The sequence below is a fragment of the Pseudophryne corroboree genome, chromosome 8, assembly GCF_028390025.1.
Source record: "Pseudophryne corroboree isolate aPseCor3 chromosome 8, aPseCor3.hap2, whole genome shotgun sequence".
NCBI lineage: Eukaryota > Metazoa > Chordata > Amphibia > Anura > Myobatrachidae > Pseudophryne > Pseudophryne corroboree.
Window position 1 is genome coordinate 426,957,883 of NC_086451.1, and position 26,943 is coordinate 426,984,825.

The 26,943-nt window shown below is 47.5% G+C and overlaps 1 protein-coding gene across 1 annotated transcript in view; it reads right to left on the reverse strand.

Moving 5' to 3' along the window:
* The window catches only part of WDR62 (WD repeat domain 62), a 313,350-nt gene that overhangs the window by 15,264 nt on the left and 271,143 nt on the right, over positions 1-26,943 (reverse strand). Inside the window, exons 29-30 of the mRNA XM_063937983.1 lie at positions 22,077-22,853; positions 14,544-14,629 (exon numbers count right to left, since the gene is read on the reverse strand). Coding sequence (XP_063794053.1) covers positions 14,544-14,629; positions 22,077-22,853 — 863 coding nt within the window. The remainder of the gene's footprint in view (positions 1-14,543; positions 14,630-22,076; positions 22,854-26,943) is intronic.

Here is a 26,943-nt window from a genome sequence, read left to right on the forward strand (position 1 = left end):
GTAAATAAATCCTCCTTTTATACTATCAAAGAGGAATTTTTTCTCCTGTCCTGAATTTTTCTGAGGTAATATCCCCTTGCAGAGATCAAGTGTTGGAAAGCCAAAGATACCTTGATAGGAGTCATCTACCCTAACCCTGAGTGAGTTGTGGTACGCATTTAATTGCTTGCTGAGAAAGATATCTGTATATATATGCATTTCACTTCCATTCCGTGAGAGTTGGGTTACGCTTTCGACAAACCTGAAAGATACCTTTATATGATTTTCCATCTTACCATTTGTGTGAGTTCTGGGTACGCCTGAAATTTTCACGTCCATATTGAAAGAAATTTCTTAAAGATACCTTTATGGGTTTCCACTCACTTGCTTCTGTGTGAGTAGGGTACGCCCCTTTGTCTTAATGCTATAGAAGATTATCCTTGAAATTTGTGTGAAAATTGGTCTACACATATGTCCTTCTTTCATTTGCATGACTACGATATGACACCTCGAGGAGGAAAGCTACATCAGTGAAACTCCTATGAAGAATTTCGGTTATCTTCAGTAAAAGGAAGGAATGTACCAGTTTTTGCTTTATTTTGTGTAATATTTGTTTCTTATGCGCTTTGGACATATTTAAACACCGCCTTCTTTGTCAGTTTAATTTGTGTATGTAAAACGGAGATTTTACGTAGGTGTTTATAGTGGACGGGCAGCATTGCGCCATATAGGTGAACAGTTCTTTTTTCCTTTTCCATTTGTATGCCACTAAAGGTTGGAACCTTGGGCCACATATAGGACACCGGTGTAGGCACAGGAGAGTCTTCGAGGAAAACCAGTCCAGTGCCGGGCGGACTATGCGCGTACCTCAACATTAAGAAGGAACTCGCAGCCGAAAAGCAATGAAAAAGAGCACATACCAAGATGGGCAGAACTTCATCATTAAACTGTGTCCGCTATTTTCATTCCGGGAGCCCTAAATGAGGAAGCGGACTTTTCTCAAGTGGACACACCATTCAGGGAAATGAATGGGCTCTACACCCGGAGGGTTCCGGATTTCGGTGAACTAGAGGTGTTTGCCAGAGATATATCTCATGGAGTTTTTTTAGAACAACAAAGTGCTCACATAGGGGTCAAGAACAATGGATCCCAGAGTGATCTTTGTGGATGTCTTATCGGTGAAATGAGACTTTCTTCTGGTTTATAGGTTTCTCCAATCACCCTATTGCCCATGGTGGTGAGAAGACTAAACAGGAAAACCAGCAGAGAATGGCAATGGATACTCCATATCTGCCCAAACGTACAGACCTACTGATGCAGGGTCCTTGTTATCACAGATATCTGGATCTACTGTCTTTGATAGCATGGCCTTGAAACATTTATCCTGAAGGTAATAATAAGAATTTACTTACCGATAATTCTATTTCTCGGAGTCCGTAGTGGATGCTGGGGTTCCTGAAAGGACCATGGGGAATAGCGGCTCCGCAGGAGACAGGGCACAAAAGTAAAGCTTTCGGATCAGGTGGTGTGCACTGGCTCCTCCCCCTATGACCCTCCTCCAAGCCAGTTAGGTACTGTGCCCGGACGAGCGTACACAATAAGGGAGGAATTTTGAATCCCGGGTAAGACTCATACCAGCCACACCAATCACACTGTACAACTTGTGATCTAAACCCAGTTAACAGTATGATAACAGGGAGCCTCTGAAAAGATGGCTCACAACAATAATAACCCGATTTTTGTAACTATGTACAAGTATTGCAGATAATCCGCACTTGGGATGGGCGCCCAGCATCCACTACGGACTCCGAGAAATAGAATTATCGGTAAGTAAATTCTTATTTTCTCTATCGTCCTAGTGGATGCTGGGGTTCCTGAAAGGACCATGGGGATTATACCAAAGCGCCCAAACGGGCGGGAGAGTGCGGATGACTCTGCAGCACCGAATGAGAGAACTCCAGGTCCTCCTTAGCCAGGGTATCAAATTTGTAGAATTTAGCAAACGTGTTTGCCCCTGACCAAGTAGCTGCTCGGCAAAGTTGTAAAGCCGAGACCCCTCGGGCAGCCGCCCAAGATGAGCCCCCTTTCCTTGTGGAATGGGCATTTACATATTTTGGCTGTGGCAGGCCTGCCACAGAATGTGCAAGCTGAATTGTATTACACATCCAACTAGCAATAGTCTGCTTAGAAGCAAGAGCACCCAGTTTGTTGGGTGCATACAGGATAACAGCAAGTCAGTTTTCCTGACTCCAGCCGTCCTGGAACATATTTTCAGGGCCCTGACAACATCTAGCAACTTGGAGTCCTCCAAGTCCCTAGTAGGTGCAAGGCACCATAATAAGCTGGTTCAGGTGAAACACTGACACCACCTTAGGGAGAGAACTGGGGACGAGTCCGCAGCTCTGCCCTGTCCGAATGGACAAACAGATATGGGCTTTTTTGAGAAAAAACCACCAATTTGACACTCGCCTGGTCCAGGCCAGGGCCAAGAGCATGGTCACTTTTCATGTGAGATGCTTCAAATCCACAGATTTGACTGGTTTTAAACCAATGTGATTTGAGGAATCCCAGAACTACGTTGAGATCCCACAGTGCCACTGGAGGCACAAAAGGGGGTTGTATATGCAATACTCCCTTGACAAACTTCTGGACTTCAGGAACTGAAGCCAATTCTTTCTGGAAGAAAATCGACAGGGCCGAAATTTGAACCTTAATGGACCCCAATTTGAGGCCCATAGACACTCCTGTTTGCAGGAAATGCAGGAAACGACCGAGTTGAAATTTCTTTGTGGGGCCTTCCTGGCCTCACACCACGCAACATATTTTCGCCACATGTGGTGATAATGTTGTGCGGTCACCTCCTTTCTGGCTTTGACCAGGGTAGGAATGACCTCTTCCGGAATGCCTTTTTCCCTTAGGATCCGGCTTTCCACCGCCATGCCGACAAAACGCAGCTGCGGTAAATCTTGGAACAGACATGGTACTTGCTGAAGCAAGTCCCTTCTTAGCGGCAGAGGCCATAAGACCTCTGTTAGCATCTCTTGAAGTTCCGGGTACCAAGTCCTTCTTGGCCAATCCGGAGCCATGAGTATAGTTCTTACTCCTCTACGTCTTATAATTCTCAGCACCTTAGGTATGAGAAGCAGAGGAGGGAACACATACACTGACTGGTACACCCACGGTGTTACCAGAACGTCCACAGCTATTGCCTGAGGGTCTCTTGACCTGGCGCAATACCTGTCCCGTTTTTTGTTCAGACGGGACGCCATCATGTCCACCTTTGGTATTTCCCAACGGTTTACAATCATGTGGAAAAAACTTCCCGATGAAGTTTCCACTCTCCCGGGTGGAGGTCGTGCCTGCTGAGGAAGTCTGCTTCCCAGTTTCCATTCCCGGGATGAAACACTGCTAACAGTGCTATCACATGATTTTCCGCCCAGCGAAAAGTCCTTGCAGTTTTTGCCATTGCCCTCCTGCTTCTTGTGTCGCCCTGTCTGTTTACGTGGGCGACTGCCGTGATGTTTTTCCCACTGGATCAATACCGGCTGACCTTGAAGCAGAGGTCTTGCTAAGCTTAGAGCATTATAAATTTACCCTTAGCTCCAGTATATTTATGTGGAGAAAAGTCTCCAGACTTGATCACACTCCCTGGAAATTTTTTCCTTGTGTGACTGCTCCCTAGCCTCTCGGGCTGGGCTCCGTGGTCACCAGCATCCAATCCTGAATGCCGAATCTGCGGCCCTCTAGAAGATGAGCACTCTATAACCACCACAGGAGAGACACCCTTGTCCTTGGATATAGGGTTATCCGCTGATGCATCTGAAGATGCGATCCGGACCATTTGTCCAGCAGATCCCACTGAAAAGTTCTTGCGTGAAATCTGCCGAATGGAATTGCTTCGTAGGAAGCCACCATTTTTACCAGGACCCTTGTGCAATGATGCACTGTTTTTAGGAGGTTCCTGACTAGCTCGGATAACTCCCTGGCTTTCTCTTCCGGGAGAAACACCTTTTTCTGGACTGTGTCCAGAATCATCCCTAGGCACAGCAGACGTGTCGTCGGGATCAGCTGCGATTTTGGAATATTTAGAATCCCACCCGTGCTGTTGTAGCAGTATCCTAGATAGTGCTACTCCGACCTCCAACTGTTCCCTGGACTATGCCCTTATCAGGAGATCGTCCAAGTAAGGGATAATTAAGACGCCTTTTCTTCGAAGAAGAATCATCATTTCGGCCATTACCTTGGTAAAGACCCGGGGTGCCGTGGACAATCCAAACGGCAGCGTCTGAAACTGATAGTGACAGTTCTGCACCACGAACCTGAGGTACCCTTAGTGAGAAGGGCAAATTTGGGACATAGAGGTAAGCATCCCTGATGTCCCGGGACACTATATAATCCCCTTCTTCCTGGTTCGTTATCACTGCTCTGAGTGACTCCATCTTGATTTGAACCTTTGTAAGTGTTCAAAAAAATTTTTAGAATAAGTTTCACCTAGCCTTCTGGCTTCAGTACCACAATATAGTGTGGAATAATACCCCTTTTCTTGTAGTAGGAGGGGTAATTTAATTATCACCTGCTGGGAATACAGCTTGTGAATTTTTTCCCATACTGCCTCCTTGTCGGAGGGAGACCTTGGTAAAGCAGACTTCAGGAGCCTGCGAAGGGGAAACGTCTCGACATTCCAATCTGTACCCCTGGGATACTACTTGTAGGATCCAGGGGTCCTGTACGGTCACAGCGCCATGCTGAGAACTTGTCAGAAGCGGTGGAACGCTTCTGTTCCTGGGAATGGGCTGCCTGCTGCAGTCTTCTTCCTTTTCCTCTATCCCTGGGCAGATATGATCTTATAGGGACGAAAGGACTGAGGCTGAAAAGACGGTGTCTTTTTCTGCAGAGATGTGACTTAGGGTAAAAACGGTGGATTTTCCAGCAGTTGCCGTGGCCACCAGATCCGATGGACCGACCCCAAATAACTCCTCTTCCTTTATACGGCAATACACCTTTGTGCCGTTTGGAATCTGCATCACCTGACCACTGTCGTGTCCATAACATCTTCTGGCAGTTATGGACATCGCATTTACTCTTGATGCCAGAGTGCAAATATCTCTCTGTGCATCTCGCATATATAGAAATGCATCCTTTAAATGCTCTATAGTCAATAAAATACTGTCCCTGTCAAGGGTATCAATATTTTTAGTCAGGGAATCCGACCAAGCCACCCCAGCTCTGCACATCCAGGCTGAGGCGATCGCTGGTCGCAGTATAACACCAGTATGTGTGTATATACTTTTTATGATATTTTCCAGCCTCCTGTCAGCTGGTCCTTGAGGACGGCCCTATCTATAGACGGTACCGCCACTTGTTTTGATAAGCGTGTGAGCGCCTTATCCACCCTAAGGGGTGTTTCCCAACGCGCCCTAACTTCTGGCGGGAAAGGGTATACCGCCCATAATTTTCTATCGGGGGGAACCCACGCATCATCACACACTTTATTTAATTTATCTGATTCAGGAAAAACTATGGTAGTTTTTTCACATCCCACATAATACCCTCTTTTGTGGTACTTGTAGTATCAGAAATATGTAACACCTCCTTCATTGCCTTTAACGTGTGGCCCTAATAAGGAATACGTTTGTTTATTCACCGTCGACACTGGATTCAGTGTCCCTGTCTGTGTCTGTGTCGACCGACTAAAGTAAACGGGCGTTTTAAAAACCCCTGACGGTGTTTTTGAGACGTCTGGACCGGTACTAATTGTTTGTCGGCCGTCTCATGTCGTCAACCGACCTTGCAGCGTGTTGACATTATCACGTAATTCCCTAAATAAGCCATCCATTCCGGTGTCGACTCCCTAGAGAGTGACATCACCATTACAGGCAATTGCTCCGCCTCCTCACCAACATCGTCCTCCTACATGTCGACACACACGTACCGACACACAGCACACACACAGGGAATGCTCTGATAGAGGACAGGACCCACTAGCCCTTTGGAGAGACAGAGGGAGAGTTTGCCAGCACACACCAAAAACGCTATAATTATATAGGGACAACCTTATATAAGTGTTTTCCCTTATAGCATCTTTTATATATTTCTAACGCCAAATTAGTGCCCCCCCTCTCTGTTTTAACCCTGTTTCTGTAGTGCAGTGCAGGGGAGAGCCTGGGAGCCTTCCCTCCAGCCTTTCTGTGAGGGAAAATGGCGCTGTGTGCTGAGGAGATAGGCCCCGCCCCTTTTTCGGCGGCCTCGTCTCCCGCTCTTAACGGATTCTGGCAGGGGTTAAATATCTCCATATAGCCTCCGGAGGCTATATGTGAGGTATTTTTAGCCAAAATAGGTATTCATTTGCCTCCCAGGGCGCCCCCCTCCCAGCGCCCTGCACCCTCAGTGACTGCCGTGTGAAGTGTGCTGAGAGGAAAATGGCGCACAGCTGCAGTGCTGTGCGCTACCTTAAGAAGACTGAGGAGTCTTCTGCCGCCGATTCTGGACCTCTTCTTACTTCAGCATCTGTAAGGGGGCCGGCGGCAAGGCTCCGGTGACCATCCAGGCTGTACCTGTGATCGTCCCTCTGGAGCTGATGTCCAGTAGCCAAGAAGCCAATCCATCCTGCACGCAGGTGAGTTCACTTCTTCTCCCCTAAGTCCCTCGTTGCAGTGATCCTGTTGCCAGCAGGACTCACTGTAAAATAAAAAACCTAAGCTAAACTTTTCTAAGCAGCTCTTTAGGAGAGCCACCTAGATTGCACCCTTCTCGGCCGGGCACAAAATCTAACTGGCTTGGAGGAGGGTCATAGGGGGAGGAGCCAGTGCACACCACCTGATCGGAAAGCTTTACTTTTGTGCCCTGTCTCCTGCGGAGCCGCTATTCCCCATGGTCCTTTCAGGAACCCCAGCATCCACTAGGACGATAGAGAAAATAGGATTTTAATACCTATCGGTAAATCGTTTTCTCTTAGTCCGTAGAGGATGCTGGGGTCACCATAAGAACCATGGGGTATAGACGGGATCCGCAGGAGACATGGGCACTTTAAGACTTTCAAAGGGTGTGAACTTGCTCCTCCCTCTATGCCCCTCCTCCAGACTCCAGTTATAGGAACTGTGCCTAGGGAGACGGACATTTCGAGGAAAGGATTTATTGTTAAACTAAGGTGAGATTCATACCAGCTCACACCTCAAGTATGCCACACAACGTGGCATTCAACAGAACACAAGCCAACGGCATGAACAATTAGCAGCAACATGCTGACAAGAAATGTAACACAACATGTGTGTAACCACAACTAATAACTGCAGATACAGTACGCACTGGGACGGGCGCCTAGCATCCTCTACGGACTAAGAGAAAAGGATTTACCGGTAGGTATTAAAATCCTATTTTCTCATACGTCCTAGAGGATGCTGGGGTCACCATAAGAACCATGGGGTTATACCAAAGCTCTAGAAAGGGCGGGAGAGTGCGGATGACTCTGCAGCACCGACTGACCAAACTTTAGGTCATCATCGGCCAGGGTATCAAACTTGTAAAACTTAGCAAAAGTGCTTGACCCCGACCAAGTAGCCGCTCGGCAAAGCTGTAATGCAGAGACCCCCCGGGCAGCCGCCCAGGACGAGCCCACCTTTCTAGTAGAACGGGCCTTCACCGATTTCGGCAACGCCAATCCTGCCGTGGAATGAGCTTGCTGAATCTTACCACAGATCCAGCGTGCAATGGTCTGCTTGGAAGCAGGACCCCCAAACTTGTTGGGAGCATACAGGACAAACAGAGCCTCTGTTTTCCGAATCTGAGCCGTTCTGGCGACATACATTTTCAAAGCTCTGACCACATTCAGAGACTTAGACTCAACGAAGGCGTCAGTGGCCACAGGCACCACAATAGGTTGGTTCATGTGGAAAGATGAAACCACCTTCGGCAGAAATTGTTGACGTGTCCTCAATTCAGCTCTATCTTCATGGAAGATCATATAAGGGCTCTTGTGAGACAAGGCCGCTAACTCAGACACCCGCCTTGCAGATGCCAAGGCCAACAGGATGACCACTTTCCAAGTGAGGAACTTCAACTCCACCTTCTGTAAAGGTTCAAACCAATGTGATTGAAGTAACTGCAACACCACATTAAGATCCCATGGTGCTACTGGAGGCACAAATGGAGGTTGGATGTGCAACACGCCTTTCACGAAAGTCTGAACATCAGGAAGGGAAGCCAATTGTTTCTGGGAAAAAAAAACGATAAGGCAGAAATCTGTACCTTAATTGAGCCTAATTTTAGGCCCGCATTCACACCTGCTTGTAGAAAATGGAGAAAATGTCCTAGCTGAAACACTTCTGTGGGAGCTTTCTTGGATTCACACCAAGAAACATATTTTCTCCAAATACGGTGGTAATGTTTAGACGTTACCCCTTTTCTAGCCAGAATAAGTGTGGGAATGACTTCACTGGGAATACCCTTTCGGGCTAGGACTTGGCGTTCAACCGCCATGCCGTCAAACGTAGCCGCGGTAAGTCTTGATACACGCACGGCCCCTGCTGTAACAGGTCCTCGCGTAGAGGAAGAGGCCAGGGATCTCCTATGAGTAATTTCCGAAGATCTGGGTACGAAGCCCTCCTTGGCCAGTCTGGGGCAATGAGGATCGCTTGAACTTTTGTTGTTCTTATGATCTTTAGAATTTTTGGAATGAGAGGAAGTGGAGGGAATACATACACCGACCGAAACACCCATGGTGTCACCAGTGCATCCACTGCTATTGCTTGAGGGTCCCTTGACCTGGAACAATATCTCTGAAGCTTTTTGTTGAGATGGGAAGCCATCAAGTCTATTTGAGGAATTCCCCAATGACTTGTCACTTCTGTGAAGACCTCCTGGATGGAGATCGTGTCTGCTGAGGAAGTCTGCTTCGCAGTTGTCCACTCCTGGAATGAAGATCGCCGACAGAGCGCTTGTATGCTTTTCCGCCCAGCGGAGAACCTTCGTGGCTTCTGCCATTGCCGCTCTGCTTTTTGTTCCGCCCTGGCGGTTTATGTACGCTACTGCTGTTACATTGTCCGACTGGATCAGTACGGGCAGATTGCGAAGATGATGTTCTGCTAGTAGAAGGCTGTTGAAAATGGGTGTAGTATGGTATGCCGGTGGTCGGGCTATCGTGGACCAGCATACCGGTGCCAGGAGCCCGACCGCCGGCATACCGTCAGTGTGGCGAGCGCAAATGATCCCCTTGCGGGCTTGCTGCGCTCGCCACGCTGCGGGCATGGTAGCGCGCCACACTATTTTATTCTCCCTCCAGGGGGGTTGTGGGTCGGTATGCCGGCTGTCGGGATTCCGGCGCCGGTATACTGTGCGCCGGGATCCCAAGAGCCGGCATACTGAAGACCACCCGTTGTAAATGGCTCTTAACTCCTGAACGTTGATGTGGAGACAAGTTTCTTGGCTTGACCATCTTCCTTGGAAGTTTTCCCCGTGTGACTGCTCCCCAACATTGGAGACTTGCATCCGTGGTTACTAGGATCCAGTCCTGGATCCCGAACCTGCGCCCCTCTAGGAGGTGAGAGCTGTGCAGCCACGACAGGAGTGAGATTCTGGTCTTGGGTGACAGGATTATCCTTCGGTGCATGTGCAGGTGGGATCCGGACCACTTGTCCAACAGGTCCCACTGAAACACTCTGGCATGGAATCTGCCAAACTGAATGGCTTCGTAGGCCGCAACCATCTTCCCCAGCAAACGAGTGCATTGATGGATTGACACTCTTGCTGGTTTCAGAATTTGTCTGACCAGACTCTGAAGTTCCAGAGCCTTTTCCACTGGAAGAAAAACTCTGTAGTTCTGTGTCCAGAATCATTCCCAAAAACGACAACCGCGTCGTCGGAATCAACTGTGATTTTGGCAAGTTTAGGAGCCAACCATGTTGTTGAAGAACTGTCAGGGAGAGTGCAATGTTTTGCACCAACTGGTCTCTGGATCTCGCCTTTATCAGGAGATCGTCCAAGTACGGGACAATCGTGACTCCTTGCTTGCGAAAGAGAACCATCATTTCCGTCACCACTTTGGTGAAAATCCTCGGAGCCGTGGACAGACCAAACGGCGTCGTCTGAAATTGGTAATAACAATCCTGAGTCACAAACCTCAGGTAAGCCTGATGCGGAGTATAAATGGGGACACGTAAGTAGGCATCCTTTATGTCCACCGACACCATAAAATCCCCTTCCTCCAGACTGGAGATCACTGCTCGGAAAGACTCCATCTAGAATTTGAATTTCTTTAGGTAGAAATTTAGGGATTTCAGGTTTAGGATTGGTCTGACCGACCCGTCCGGCTTCGGGACCACAAACAGGCTCGAATAAAAACCTTCTCCCTGAAAAAATGGCGAGGGGGAACGTCTTGAAACTCCAGCTTGTACCCTTGGGATACTATTTGTAAAACCCATGGGTCTAGGTCCGAACGAACCCAAAACTGACTGAAGAGTTTGAGACGTGCCCCCACCGGTGCGGACTCCCGTATAGGAGCCCCAACGTCATGCGGTGGAATTGGCAGAAGCCTGGGAGGATTTCTGCTCCTGGGAGCCTGACAAGGCTGGTGATCATTTACCTCTTCCCCGTCCTCTAGTAGCAAGGAACGAAGAACCTCGGCCCTTTCTGTATTTACTTTGGCCCCTTCTGTATTTATTGGGCCGAAAGGACTGCATCTGATAGTGGTGCGTTTTCTTTTGTTGTGGAGGAACATAAGGCAAAAAGGATGACTTACCCGCGGAAGCTGTAGATACCAAATCATCAAGGCCGTCACCAAATAAGGCCTTACCTTTATATGGTAGAGATTCCATACTTTTCTTGGAATCAGCATTCCATTGGTGAATACACAACGCTCGCCTAGCTGAGACTGCCATGGCATTGGCCTTTGATCCCAAAAGACCAATATCTCTTGCAGCTTCCTTAAGGTATGCTGCAGCGTCCTTGATATAATCCAGCGTCAAAAGGATGCTATCCCTATCCAGGGTATCTATGTCAGATGCCAAGTTATCTGCCCACTTTTCAATAGCACTACTCACCCACGCAGACGCAATGACAGGTCTGAGTAGCGTACCTGTGGTCGCATAAATGGACTTTAACGTAGTTTCTTGTTTACGATCCGCAGGATCCTTAAGGGCCGCCGTGTCAGGTGACGGGAGAGCCACCTTTTTAGACAAACGTGACAGGGCCTTGTCCAGTGTGGGGTGACTCCCACTTTTTCCTATCCACCGAGGGAAACGGATAAGCTACCGTAATTCTTTTGGGAATCTGAAACCTTCTGTCAGGACCTTCCCAGACTTTTTCAAATAGCGTGTTCAGTTCATGAGAGGGAGGAAACGTTATCTCAGGTTTCCTTTCCTTATATATACAGACCCTTATCAGGGACAGCCGGGTCCTCAGTGATATGTAATACCTCTTTAACTGCCACAATCATGTACTGAATGCTCTTTTCCAATTTTGGAATCCTTATAGTCGACACTGGAATCAGTGTCCGTGTCGGTATCAGTGTCTGCCAACTGGGCCAACGTACGTTTCTGTGACCCTGAGGGGACCTGGACTTGAAATAACACATCCTCCACAGACTTCTTCCATGCCTGGGTCTGAGACTCAGACTTGTCTAATCTCTTACCAATACGAGCCACATTAGCATTCAAAGCATTCAACACATTTAACCAATCAGGAGTCGGCGGTGCCGACGCGGTCACCCCCACTTTCTTTTGTGTCTCTAATACCGCCTCCTCCTGTGAAGAGCACTCTGCCTCAGACATGCCAACACACGTGTAATAAACACCCACAGACACACTGGGCTTATAGGGGACAGACCCACAGGAAAGCCCGTCAGAAAGACACAGAGGGAAATTGCCAGCTCACAACCCAGCGCTCAATCAGTGGTTCTGAAGCGTCCAATAGTTGCCCCAGACCTGCAGCGCTTTTAATATAAGGTATATTGCACCAAATTAGCCAGTGCCCCCCCCCCACCCCCGTTTTGCACCCCGATACTTGTCAGTGTGAAGGAAGGACCAGCGTCTTTGCAGCCTGATGGGGAGGAAATGGCGCAGAGTGAGCTGTGAGGACGAAGCTCCGCCCCCTAAATGGCGTGCTTCCGTCCCGCTTCTTTTACTATATGCTTATACTGGCGGGGGTTAGGACAGTGCCTCGGCACTAATGTCCCCTCTTGCCAGTGTCCACTGAGGATTTATTAGCTGCCCAGCCCCCCCCGCAGTGCCGTGTGTATGTGGGAGCTGTGCGGTACCTCAGAGAATGCCATCACTGAAGTCCTCTTTTCTTCTGCTACTCACCTGTCTTCTGGCTCTGTAAGGGGGGTGACGGCAGGCTGCGGGAGTTAGCATCTAGGCGTACCCAGCGATCAGCACCCTCAGGAGCTAATGGTGTCCTGTAGCCAGAAGCAGAGCCATTGAACTCACTGGAAGTTGGTCATACTTCTCTACCCTAAGTCCCACGAAGCAGGGAGACTGTTGCCAGCAGCCTCCCTGAACATAAAAAAACCTAACAAAATGTATTTTCAGAAAAACTCAGAGCTCCCCTGTAGTGCATCCAGTCTCACTGGGCACAATTCTAAAACTGGAGTCTGGAGGAGGGGCATAGAGGGAGGAGCCAGTTCACACCCTTTGAAAGTCTTAAAGTGCCCATGTCTCCTGCGGATCCCGTCTATACCCCATGGTTCTTATGGTGACCCCAGCATCCTCTAGGACGTATGAGAAAGGATATTTACAAGAGGTGATTTAAACAGAGTTCAGAGCAAGGAAACCTCCCTTAGCTCGCCTGTATCACCAAATATGGCAAGCCTATGTTCGGGCTTGCAGTGAGTTGGATCCTAGATCTTTTCAGAGTTCGGGGGTCTTAGCATTCTATCGGGCACGAATGAATAAAGCTTTGAAGGTGGCTTCCTTGGAAAAGCAAGGGTCGGCATTGACTGTAAGGTTCCAAAACTAAATAATCAACTTACAGGATGTGCGTACTGTTTTCCAGGTCATGCGGCGCATTCAGCCTCTGATTAGTCTTCCTACAGTACTGTGGGACTTGTGTTAGTCCTGAAAGCCCTTCAAGTAGCCCAATTTGAACCATTTGTTAAAATGGATCATAAATGTTTTTCTACTGACAGTGTCAGCTAGAAGAATATCAGACTTAGGGGCATAGTCATGTTGTTCCCCATTTCTGATCTTTTTAGCCACATAAACCAGCTCTCAGAATTAGATCTGGGTATTTTTCCAGGGTGATGACTAAGTTCCACCTTAACGAGGAAATGGTTGTCCCGGTTTTTCAAGTTCCGGGTCTCGCTGCGATCTTTGTATAAGGGATTTTTGTGGATTATACCAGTGCCAGCAGGAAAAGAGATTCTCTCTTCATTCTCTATGGATTTCACAAGAGACGATGGCCGGCTGGTAAGCAGATGCTGGCAAGATAGCTTCAGATGACTATTTCAGAAGCATATTCTCTAACCTGATCTCCCTATTCTGGCTAATGTCTCTGTTCATTCTACCCGTAGGGTAGGTCCTTTTTTGGCAGCACAATGTGGTGCCTAAATAGAACAGGTATGTAAGGCAGCCATATGGTCTTCCGTTTACACATTCAATAAGACATTATGCTTTGGATACCTTTGCCTCTCACAATGCTGAACTCGGGCGAAGGATTCTCCTATGCATCAGGAGTGTCCCCACCACTAAACTGCTTTGGGAAATCCCATTGTTATCCTGTGGATAACCTGTGGACCCTGCCGGAGAAATATACTATGGTAAGAACTTACCGTTGATAACGGTATTTCTCCTAAGTCTACAGGTTCCACAGGGATCCCACCCTGACGCACTTGATTTGAGGATCCTTTTTACTCACTATCCTCTTCCTTCTTGTACGGAAGGGTGTGCATGTGTGTTCTTCTCGCCTGATTAGGGTTCTACATGATGCTCCTGCCTTCTGCTTTGGAATACAACTGATTTGCTTGAGCCAGTTGGCCCGTTGCATGCTGGGAGGCCAGAAAGATTTTGATTGATTGGTACAAATCCGCGGACGCTCCATCATATCCCATTGTTATCCTGTGGACTTAGGAGAAATACCGTTATCAATGGTAAGTTCTTACCATAACGTACATTTTCTGACTAAACTTAACAGAAGCAGCATTTGGCCGTGGTAGCTTTTTAGAGAAGGATAATGGAAACATTCACTTTACGAATGGTCTCCAGTATACCATGCCAGCTTCAAGCATGGGATAGTTGACTCCAAAACATGCTTAGTCTCCCTCACATGTTGCAACAAAACATCAGGCATCTTGCCCTTATCAACAAGTCGCAAGCAGAAATGTGTGAAAACTGACCAAACTGCACTTTTTGCGTCGCACCCCAAACTTTAAACATTTTACGTCTCTAAACCAGGCATTTATGGCCGCTATCTGCACAATAAAATCAAACAATTGAATCGCCCCCTCTGCGTAGAAAATCTTTTATTCTGTGCCTTCCCTAATGGCAGATTTCCACCGTTTTTGTCTGCTTCGCCCCCTATGGGTTTTGAAGTTTGAAGCTCCAATATTTTATACTGTAATTGTTAAATGTATTTACCTCCTTATACGTCTCCAGTGTCTTTTGGAATGTTCTGTGAAGGTCTTCAATCACCTGCTCACATCTACTCAACAGAACCTTCACATCTGAGGGAGAAGCCAGAGACAGATATAACAGTCAACCCACAACCAAACAATGGGACACCCTATGAAAGCACCACTAAAAGGAAAGATTTTGCAGATTACTAAACTATAAATTTAATAACTTGGTCCAAAAGCTGTGGTATGAAAGTTCTGTAACCTACAGCCAATCACACTTTAGCTTTCGTTAGGATAGATCTCACCCTAGTCCATTGTTTCGCAAACATGGGGCAGATGTGTTAAGCCTGGAGAAGTGATAAAGCAGTGATAAGTGCAAGGTGATAACGCAGCAGCCAATCAGCTCCAATATGTAAATTGACAAGTTAGGAGCTGATTGGCTGCAGCAGTATCACCTTCCACTTATCACTGCTTTATCACTTCTCCAGCCTTAATACATCTGCCCCATAGTCCTTAAGGACCCCTAACAGTTCAGTTCCACAGGTGTACTCATTACTAACACTCACAATTTAAAAGATATGGGAGGAAAAGCATTAAAACTTCTAAAGAGTGGAGAAGTGGACGAGTTGGGAAGTTTCCTATAGCAACCAGCTTCTAACTAACATTTAATAAATAATAAGATTTTACTTACCGATAAATCTATTTCTCGTAGTCCGTAGTGGATGCTGGGACTCCGTAAGGACCATGGGGAATAGCAGCTCCGCAGGAGACAGGGCACAAGAATAAAAGCTTTAGGATCAGGTGGTGTGCACTGGCTCCTCCCCCTATGACCCTCCTCCAAGCCTCAGTTAGGATACTGTGCCCGGACGAGCGTACATAATAAGGAAGGATATTGAATCCCGGGTAAGACTCATACCAGCCACACCAATCACACCGTACAACTTGTGATCTGAACCCAGTTAACAGTATGATAAAACGAAAAGGAGCCTCTGAAAAGATGGCTCACAACAATAATAACCCGAATTTTTGTAACAATAACTATATACAAGTATTGCAGACAATCCGCACTTGGGATGGGCGCCCAGCATCCACTACGGACTACGAGAAATAGATTTATCGGTAAGTAAAATCTTATTTTCTCTGACGTCCTAGTGGATGCTGGGACTCCGTAAGGACCATGGGGATTATACCAAAGCTCCCAAACGGGCGGGAGAGTGCGGATGACTCTGCAGCACCGAATAAGAGAACTCCAGGTCCTCCTCAGCCAGGGTATCAAATTTGTAGAATTTCGCAAACGTGTTTGCCCCTGACCAAGTAGCTGCTCGGCAAAGTTGTAAAGCCGAGACCCCTCGGGCAGCCGCCCAAGATGAGCCCACTTTCCTTGTGGAATGGGCTTTTACCGATTTTGGCTGTGGCAGGCCTGCCACAGAATGTGCAAGCTGAATTGTACTACAAAACCAACGAGCAATCGTCTGCTTAGAAGCAGGAGCACCCAGCTTGTTGGGTGCATACAGGATAAACAGCGAGTCAGATTTTCTGACTCCAGCCGTCCTGGAAACATATATTTTCAGGGCCCTGACAACGTCAAGCAACTTGGAGTCCTCCAAGTCCCTAGTAGCCGCAGGTACCACAATAGGTTGGTTCATGTGAAATGCAGAAACCACCTTAGGTAGAAATTGAGGACGAGTCCTCAATTCTGCCCTGTCAGAATGAAAAATTAAGTAAGGACTTTTATATGATAAAGCCGCCAATTCTGACACACGCCTGGCTGAAGCCAGGGCTAACAGCATCGTCACCTTCCATGTGAGATATTTGAAGTCCACAGTGGTGAGTGGTTCAAACCAATGTGACTTTAGAAAACTCAACACAACATTGAGATCCCAAGGTGCCACTGGAGGCACAAAAGGAGGCTGTATATGCAGTACCCCTTTTACAAATGTCTGAACTTCAGGCATTGAAGCCAGTTCTTTCTTGAAGAAAATCGACAGGGCCAAAATTTGAACCTTAATGGACCCTAATTTTAGGCCCATAGATAGTCCTGTTTGCAGGAAATGGAGGAAACGACCCAGTTGAAATTCCTCTGTAGGGGCCTTCTTGGCCTCACACCACGTAACATATTTTCGCCAAATGCGGTGATAATGTTTTGCGGTTACGTCCTTCCTGGCCTTGACCAGGGTAGGGATGACTTCATCTGGAATGCCTTTTTCCCTCAGGATCCGGCGTTCAACCGCCATGCCGTCAAACGCAGCCGCGGTAAGTCTTGGAACAGACAAGGCCCCTGCTGGAGCAGGTCCTTTCTCAGAGATAGAGGCCACGGTTCGTCCGTGAGCATCTCTTGAAGTTCCGGGTACCAAGTCCTTCTTGGCCAATCCGGAACCACGAGTATAGTTCTTACTCCTCTCCTTCTTATGATTCTCAGTACCTTTGGTATGAGAGGCAGAGGAGGGAACACATACACTGACTGGTACACCCACGGCGTTACCAGGGCGTCCACCGCTATTGCCTGAGGGTCCCTTGACCTGGCGCAATATCTGTCTAGTTTTTTGTTTAGACGGGACGCCATCATGTCCACCTTTGGTTCTTCCCAACGGTTTACTATCAGGTGGAAGACTTCTGGGTGAAGTCCCCACTCTCCCGGGTGGAGGTCGTGTCTGCTGAGGAAGTCTGCTTCCCAGTTGTCCACTCCCGGAATGAACACTGCTGACAGTGCTATCACATGATTTTCCGCCCAGCGAAGAATCCTTGCAGCTTCTGCCATTGCCCTCCTGCTTCTCGTGCCGCCCTGTCTGTTTACGTGGGCGACTGACGTGATGTTGTCCGATTGGATCAATACCGCCTGACCCTGAAGCAGGGGTTTCGCTTGACTTAGGGCATTGTAAATGGCCCTTAGTTCCAGAATGTTTATATGAAGAGATGCTTCCATGCTTGACCACAAGCCCTGGAAATTTCTTCCCTGTGTGACTGCTCCCCAGCCTCTCAGGCTTGCATCCGTGGTCACCAGGATCCAATCCTGAATGCCAAATCTGCGGCCCTCTAGTAGATGAGCACTCTGCAGCCACCACAGAAGAGACACCCTTGTCCTTGGCGACAGGGTTATCCGCTGATGCATCTGAAGATGCGATCCGGACCATTTGTCCAGTAGATCCCACTGAAAAGTTCTTGCATGGAATCTTCCGAATGGAATCGCTTCGTAAGAAGCCACCATTTTTCCCAGGACCCTCGTGCACTGATGCACTGACACCTGGCCTGGTTTTAGGAGGTTCCTGACTAGCTCGGATAACTCCCTGGCCTTCTCCTCCGGGAGAAACACCTTTTTCTGGACTGTGTCCAGAATCATTCCTAGGAACAGTAGACGTGTCGTTGGAATCAGCTGCGATTTTGGAATATTTAGGATCCACCCGTGCTGACGTAACACTACCTGAGATAGTGCTACTCCGACTTCTAACTGTTCCCTGCCCTTATCAGGAGATCGTCCAAGTAAGGGATAATTAAGATGCCTTTTCTTCGAAGAAGAATCATCATTTCGGCCATTACCTTGGTAAAGACCCGAGGTGCCGTGGACAACCCAAACGGCAGCGTCTGAAACTGATAATGACAGTCTTGTACTACAAACCTGAGGTACCCTTGGTGAGACGGGTAGATTGGGACGTGGAGATAAGCATCCTTGATGTCCAGAGACACCATATAGTCCCCTTCTTCCAGGTTTGCTATCACCGCTCTGAGTGATTCCATGTTGAATTTGAACCTCTTTATGTAAGTGTTCAAGGATTTCAGATTTAAAATTGGTCTCACGGAGCCGTCCGGCTTCGGTACCACAAACAGCGTGGAATAATACCCCTTTCCCTGTTGTAGGAGGGGTACCTTGATTATCACCTGCTGGGAATACAGCTTGTGAATGGCTTCCAAAATTGCCTCCCTGTCGGAGGGAGACTTTGGTAGAGCAGACTTCAGGAACCGGCGAGGGGGAAACGCCTCGAATTCCAGTTTGTACCCCTGCGATACTACCTGTAGAATCCAGGGGTCCACTTGCGAGTGAGCCCACTGCGCGTTGAAATTCTTGAGACGGGCCCCCACCATGTCTGAGTCTGCTTGTAAAGCCCCAGCGTCATGCTGAAGACTTGGCAGAAGCAGGGGAGGGCTTCTGCTCCTGGGAAGCGGCTGCATGGTGCAGTCTTTTTCCCCTTCCTCTGCCCCGGGGCAGGAAGGAATGGCCTTTAGCTCGCTTGTACTTATGGGAACGAAAGGACTGAGTTTGAAAAGACGGTGTCTTTTTCAGCTGATGTGAAGTGACCTGGGGTAAAAAGGTGGATTTTCCAGCCGTTGCCGTGGCCACCAGGTCCGATAGACCAGCCCCAAATAACTCCTCCCCTTTATACGGCAATACTTCCATATGTCGTTTGGAATCCGCATCGCCTGACCACTGTCGCGTCCATAACGCTCTTCTGGCAGAAATGGACATAGCACTTACTCTTGATGCCAGGGTGCAAATATCCCTCTGTGCATCACGCATATATAGTAATGCATCCTTCAAATGCTCTATAGTTAACAGAATATTGTCCCTATCCAGGGTATCAATATTTTCAGTCAGGGAATCCGACCACGCGACTCCAGCACTGCACATCCAGGCTGAGGCGATTGCTGGTCGCAGTATAACACCAGTATGTGTGTATATACTTTTAAGAATATTTTCCAGCCTTCTATCTGCTGGTTCTTTGAGGGTGGCCGTATCAGGGGACGGTAACGCTACTTGTTTAGATAAACGTGTGAGCGCCTTATCTACCCTAGGGGGTGTTTCCCAACGCGTCCTAACCTCTGACGGGAAAGGATATAGTGCCAATAATTTTTTAGAAATTAGCAGTTTTTTGTCGGGGGAAACCCACGCTTTTTCACACACCTCATTTAACTCATCTGACTCAGGGAAAACTATTGGTAGTTTTTTCACACCCCACATAATACCCTTCTTTGTGGTACTTGTAGTGTCAGAAATGTTCAATGCCTCCTTCATTGCCGTGATCATGTAACGTGTGGCCCTACTGGACATTACGTTTGTCTCCTCACCGTCGACACTAGACTCAGTATCTGTGTCTGGGTCTGTGTCGACCCACTGAGGTAACGGGCGTTTTAGGGCCCCTGACGGTGTCTGAGACGCCTGGACAGGCACTAATTGATTTGCCGGCTGTCTCATGTCATCAACCGTTCTTTGCAAAGTGCTGACATTATCACTTAATTCTTTAAATACGATCATCCAGTCAGGTGTCGACTCCCTAGGGGGTGACATCACTAACCCAGGCAATTGCTCCGCCTCCACATCATTTTCCTCCTCATACATGTCGACACACAGCACACACACCGGGAATGCTCTGATAGAGGACAGGACCCCACAAGCCCTTTGGAGAGACAGAGGGAGAGTCTGCCAGCACACACCAAGCGCTATATATATATATATATATATATATATATATATACACAGGAATAACCTAATATAAGTGTTATTCCCTTATAGCTGCTGTTTATATAATTTTTAGCTGCCAATAGTGCCCCCCCTTCTCTTTTTTACCCTGATTCTGTAGCAAGTCTGCAGGGGAGAGTCAGGGAGCCGTCCTTCCAGCGGAGCTGTGAGGGAAAATGGCGCTTGTGTGCTGAGGAGATAGGCTCCGCCCCTTCACGACGTCCTTATCTCCCGCTCTTTGCTGTAAAAATGGCAGGGGTTAAAATACATCCATATAGCCCAAGAGCTATATGTGATGTATTCTTTTGCCAACCTAAGGTATCATCTGTTATATTGCATCTCAGGGCACTCCCCCCCAGCGCCCTGCACCCTCAGTGACCGGAGTGTGAAGTGTGCTAAGAGCAATGGCGCACAGCTGCGGTGCTGTGCGCTACCTTAGTCTGAAGACAGGATCGTCTTCTGCCGCCGATTTCACCGGACCTCTTCGCTCTTCTGGCTCTGTAAGGGGGCCGGCGGCGCGGCTCCGGGACCCATCCAGGCTGAACCTGTGATCGTCCCTCTAGAGCTAATGTCCAGTAGCCTAAGAAACCCAATCCACTCTGCACGCAGGTGAGTCCGTTTCTTCTCCCCTTAGTCCCACGATGCAGTGAGCCTGTTGCCAGCAGGACTCACTGAAAATAAAAAACCTAAAATACACTTTTATTCTAAGCAGCTCAGGAGAGCCACCTAGCCTGTACCCTTCTCGTTCGGGCACAAAAATCTAACTGAGGCTTGGAGGAGGGTCATAGGGGGAGGAGCCAGTGCACACCACCTGATCCTAAAGCTTTTATTCTTGTGCCCTGTCTCCTGCGGAGCCGCTATTCCCCATGGCCCTTACGGAGTCCCAGCATCCACTAGGACGTCAGAGAAATACAATATATAAGCATCTGTAGAAGCTGACAAGTTGCTATTGGAAACTGCTACACTCTTTAGGACAGTGGTTCTCAACCTCAACCCTCACAGACCCCCAACAAATCATGTATTGAGGATTGCCGTCTATGGAAGCAGGTGGGATAATTACTAACCCAGCAACAGAGATGAACTCATCTGTGCACGATTAAATATATCCAGAAAATATGACATGTTGGCGGTACTTGAGAACTGGAGTTGAGAACCGCTGCTTTAGAAGGTTTGATACATCACCACCCAGGTGTATTAATTCCTAAATACCACATTGTAAAGATCCACAGATGGTCTGGAATACGTGTACTGAGGACAGAGATTGAGAAATACCATCCTACTGTAGAGTGACCACTGTGGGGTAGATGTATTATAGTAGTAAAATGACGTACCACTACAGTGCCTCCCGCATCCCCTCTTTACCGAGCAGGAAGGTACACCAACGAGATATATGAACATCTAGGTTGCTGGAGTGGGGAAGTGAAAACTCCCTCCTGTGGCAATCCCCGCTAGAGCGCATCAGCCTATTGCATGAGATTTTGCTATTAGGAGATCTCCTGTGCAGCCCAGAACTGGCAGCTGCCACAGCCAAGGACAGAGCTATCCCTGCTGTGGTGTATGGGGCAATAACAACTGCAGCTGTCGAAATCAATAGCGGCAGGTGTCGGAACAGTCAGTGCCACTGATCGTTCATACTCTGCCCAGCATATCCACACATTATCTTGTAGATAGCTGCACCAATAATAACAGGGGTTCATGAAAACTAGGTCCTATCACTCCCATTTCAGGGACTACCGAGGCCAACGTCTGCACTTTCAGATGCAGATTTACTTGCCTCTGCAAGCAGATGAGGCGACCTTAGGCTTTCTCAAATAGCTGATGTTGATTCGATGCTGCAACCTCGGATCTGCAATGGCGGCAGTAAGTATCTTTTGCCCTCAGATGCCTCCTGCTGCAGCAATGCAATTAGCATCCATCTTTGAATCACCCCCACAGACAGCAGTGCGCTCAGTTGCAGAGCAATTGCAGGACTACGCCAAGGCACGAAGACAATGCTAACCTGTACATAAATACTACTAAACTTCAAAATGAGATTTGAGAGTAATCTCAAAGCCAACTAAAAACATTGCTTGTGTCAGGTACAAAAACAAAAAAATAATTACTTACTGGGTCCTCCAATACTCTTAGAGAATGTGGATGGGGAAATACACAGGCCATTGCTTATGGCACTGGAAAACATAGGACCTTCAGCAGGATTGCTGCTTGGAGCTGCACTGGTGGGAATCCCTGCTATAGATGCTCTTCTGTGGAAGTAATGGACATCTTGGGATTTGGTCTTCACTGACAATGAAGTTCTCTTACTCTGTGTATCAGTGGCAACTCCATTCTTTAGTGCATCTACTCCATCCTTGGTCTTCAAACCAATGCTGGTTAGATCCTCTTTACAGGACAGCTTAGAAAGGTTATTGACAGATTTAGTTTTCTTCTTTAAACGTGGAATAATTCCACAAGCTGCTGGTGGAGGCATTAAAATATTATCCAATAATGTGTTTGAGAAGCTGGCCGTAGAGCTTGCCCTCTCGTGCTGTCCCGAAGATATCTGCTCATTGGATGTGGAGGATGGAAGCACTTTACAAGAGTTGTCTGCTGTAAAATGAGACTTAGTTTGTTCCAAGGAAAACAGGTCAATGCTGGACAAATGGCGAGACATATTAGACATTCTTCTCTGGTCTTCAGCTTGAGGGACATTAATGCCATCTCCCACGGAGGCACTGCGAAATATTTTTGCCTTGGAACTAGAAGTGGCTTCCATGTAAGATCGCCCTTTGTTGGACTTGTTTAAGGAGCTGGTCTTTTTAGGGCAGTAGATGGGGTATGAGGCTCGAGATGCTGCTTTCTCGTGGACCTGAACTTTCTGCAAACTGGAAACTGGCATGGAGATTTCTGTGTAAAAATATTTAGAGCAAACAAATAGGTGTCAAATTTTAAATAAGGTAAAAAAAAATGTAACATGTCTAATGATGAAGATAAAAACATTTAAAAAGTTTTAGTTAAACTTTTTATAAAATTGTAAACAAACACAAGTCACTGTAAATATCAACTAACCCAGAGTTTCCTAAACTCTGCGATTACAGGCCAGGATTTAAGGATATTCATGCATGCGTACAGGTGACTTAATTAGTACCCCAGTCAATTTTATTTAACATTCTGGATTCAAGAATGGATAGCTTTAAAACCTGGACTGCAATGGCAGAGTTTGGGAAACTCTGAATTAATTCTTGAAAACAAAGTATATTAAATATAAATAAAAATTCTGGATGCAAATAATTTTTCTTTAAGAAGGACATTTATAGAACACATTAAATACTCTTCACCATAGCTGCCATTATAAATTGCAGGTGCCCAGAACTGACAAAATAGTCAGGACCCTTCCCCCAAAAAGGTGGGTGGAGCTGTGGATAATGTCGGTGGAGCTGCAGTGGGGCGGGGAATCAACTGGTGCGTAAACCACTTTTTTTTTTTTTTAAATAGTCAAAGTTTAGGCTGTCGGGGTGGAAAAGCCAGATGCACAGAAAAATACACTGAAAAAGCTAGAGCCACATACAGATAGACTATACAAGGCGCTAATATATAAATGTGACCAACCTCAAAGAAAACCAATAATTAATTGTACGTACCCATACCTGCTGCTCCCTCAGAGGCCAAGGTGCTGACCCCCCACAAAATAGTAAATTAACAAGCAAATAGAGGGAGCGCTGATGTAGGTAATAATTTTGACTTCCACAAATACAAAAACGTTAAAATACAACAATATAATAGCAATAGATCCAGGAGGAAGCATAAACAGAAGGAGGACTGAATAGTCGTTTCAAATGTAATATGCCCTAAAGATCAGCATGATAAGGGACCTCATTTGTATTTTGCCCCTTGCGATCTTCCATCACTTTAGATGGGAGATCGGGGGCGATAACATTTGAATTCCCACCCTAGAATGCACTTTAGGCTGAAAAAACTACTTCCTACCCAGAATTACCCTGACCTCGTGAAAACACAGGTATATCTGTAAGTTTTTACACCATAAGGCTATGGAAATTGCCAAAAATCAGGATTTTGGTACTTACCGATAAATCCCTTTCTCCGATTCCACAGGGGCCACTGGAGTGTAGTTACAATGGGGAATAGTAGGTGGTAATTGGGAGCTGGCACTTTAAAAATTCTCACACTGTGGCTAGCTCCTCCCCTACTATCTCCCCTCCAAGCCAGTCTACGTAAAACTGTGCCCGATGAGAGATGGAATAAACAAACCCTAAGGTAGAGGAGGTTAATGACGCCCTGTAAACCAGGATAACCCAAACTAAACCTGGAACAGAACCTGACAAAAAACCAGGCTAGCCTGAACTCAACAAGCAGTCATATGGCGACCTGCAAACCCTTAAGCAAAAAACAAGGGGGAACAGCGCTGGGCGGGCGTCCAGTGGCCCCTGTGGAATCGGAGAAAGGGATTTATCGGTAAGTACCAAAATCCTGATTTCTCCTTCATCCACTAGGGGCCACTGGAGTGTAGTTACAATGGGGACGTCCCAGAGCTCCCAAAAACGGGTGGGAGAGCGCTGAGAGTCCTTTAAAACCTGCTCGGCCAAACTGTGATGCAGAGGCCGCAAAAGAGTCAAACTTGTAGAAATTGACAAAACGAATGTCGGTCCGACGAAGTAGCCGCCCGACAAAGTATTCATGGAGACCCCATGGGCAGCCGCCCACGAAGGTCTTATATCGCGCGTAAAGTGCGCTGAAATGGAAAACGGAGGCTCCCTAGCAACCGCCTAGAAGACTGTCTGATGGTCAGATGTATCCAACAGCCCAGCGTCTGCTGGGACCCCGGCTATTTAGCACGGGAGCATCGTACAGAGACAAAGAAGAAAAACACTTCGTTGAATAGCCGAAGATCTCTGTAGAGAGAGTCAGCGAGCCCTGACAAGCATTCAAAGAGGACCGAAAAACACTAGTGTCAGATTTATACGAAAAATAGACAACCCCTCTGGAAGAAACGATCGCTGAGGCCGAAGCTCAGCCGGGGGAGTTGTCAATAGAGTACTCCCTGAAAAAGAGTCCGAACTTACGGCCGCTAGGCTAATCTCTTTTGGAAGAAAAACCAAAACAAAAGGCAGAGACCTAAAATTCAGGTCAGTGTGGTTTGAAGCGTAGCGGAGCAAAACCTCCCAGAGAAACCAAAGATGAATGGTAACTGAAAGAAAGGGAAAACCCCGTTCATCCTTATTATGTCCCATAAAGTCTTCCAAAAGTGGCAAAAGCGAGAAGAGGTAACAGACTTCTGAAATCGGGGCCCAGTAGGCCTAACCGACCCAGGGAACTCCTCCCTTCTGAGGTCTCGAGAACAGTCCCACGGTTAAACGAAACCAGTGTAAGATTGAACAAAGAAAAAAGGAACCTGTTGGAGTAGACAGTCCAGTCGAGGTAGGAGCCAAGGCTCCTCTACTGAAAACAGGTGTATCTGTATCCTCAAGTCATGCGTGGCCCAACCAGAGCCACCGAGAGGACTAGCACGCAAAATCCCCTCCTGTGTTACCGAACATGAGGTAGAAATAGAAAAGGAGGCAGGATAGAGTAACCAGAAAACTCCCTGGAGCCCTGAGGGCATTCTCGGCTACTGCCGCCAGAGCTCACGTCCGAGAGTAGTAAAGGGTTAAAGATTGAGTCAGAACGTCCTGAGGTCGATCCGAAATCTCCGCCCACAGCGGACCAGCTGACAAAACTCCGGGGAATGTTCCCTCACCCGGGAGTCTGACCTGGTGGCTTGACATGGAAAGAAGATCGTTGTCCCACGCTCAGAGAGGAATGTAGGCGATCACTCATTGCGTCGCAACTTGACTGAAGGATAGAGTACCTGGTGCCGAGAAAGGAAAAATCCTCTGACGGACCATGTTGAGAAACGTCTACGAGGAGCATAAATTGGATCTGTGTCGATCCAGAAGCTTCTAGATCCTCCGGATATGCAGAAGCCACCTAATGTACAGAGTGGGATAGTAGATTGTCCCATTATGGAACCAACGTCACCTACTGCCCTTGAAAAAGAGTTATTCTGTGAACTTCCTGAACTCTGTGGGAGCGGAAGAGAGACCGAAAGGAAAGGATTGACAGTGAAAAAGAGAATCCTGTAATGCGAATCTGAGAAAAGCCCGTTGAGGAAAAACCCCACGGAAATCAGTAAACAGGCATCTTTGAAGACAAGGGACACTTAGAACTCCCTCTCTTGTTCAAACTAGCAATCACAGACTGAAAGGATTCTAAGGCCAGAATAGGCCTGGCCGAGCCAACTGGCTTCGGAACGTGAAAAGAAAACAAAGGCCTGAGAACTGTCCCGATTCAAATGACATGTGAAAAACAGGGATCAACACCCTTTTCGGCTATAAGCATATGGAGCGCCGCCTGCAGTATGACTCTCTTGTCATCGTAACTCGGCCGACCCATGTTTGAGGGACTCCTGAGACGGTTGTACTCCAAAATCTAGTTTGTAACCGCACAAGCCTTCTCCCACCGACCTGCGCCTACCCTGGGACCATCCAGGTAGTAGAAAAGTCTGACCTGTAGTGGGTGTATAGGATGACCTAAAGTCAGACTGGACCGAGGATGTTGAACCTCTACTTCAGCCTTTTTTTTTTTTTTTTGAGATCCCCTGGCGACGGAGATATCGCCCGTGTGGAGTCGAAAGCTTGAAGGGGCACGGAAAGAACATTTTTTTAAAGGAAAGACCGGTAAAGGTCTGTCCTGGAGCTGGGGCAGCCGTCGTAGAAAACAAAGTGGACTTACCTCCAATGGTTCAAGAAATCATGCAGAAAGTTCCTTCCCCTGAACCCTCTGCCCCATAGGTTTTTCATGTTCACCTGTCACTGTCGCAGCCCCAGAGGTCGTCTGGTTAAGACATCACCAGTGAAAATGTAGGTTCCGAGTCTGCAGACGTGGAGACCTCCAAAGAACATAAAGCAGAATCGTGATTCTGACCTGTACCAAAGTATCA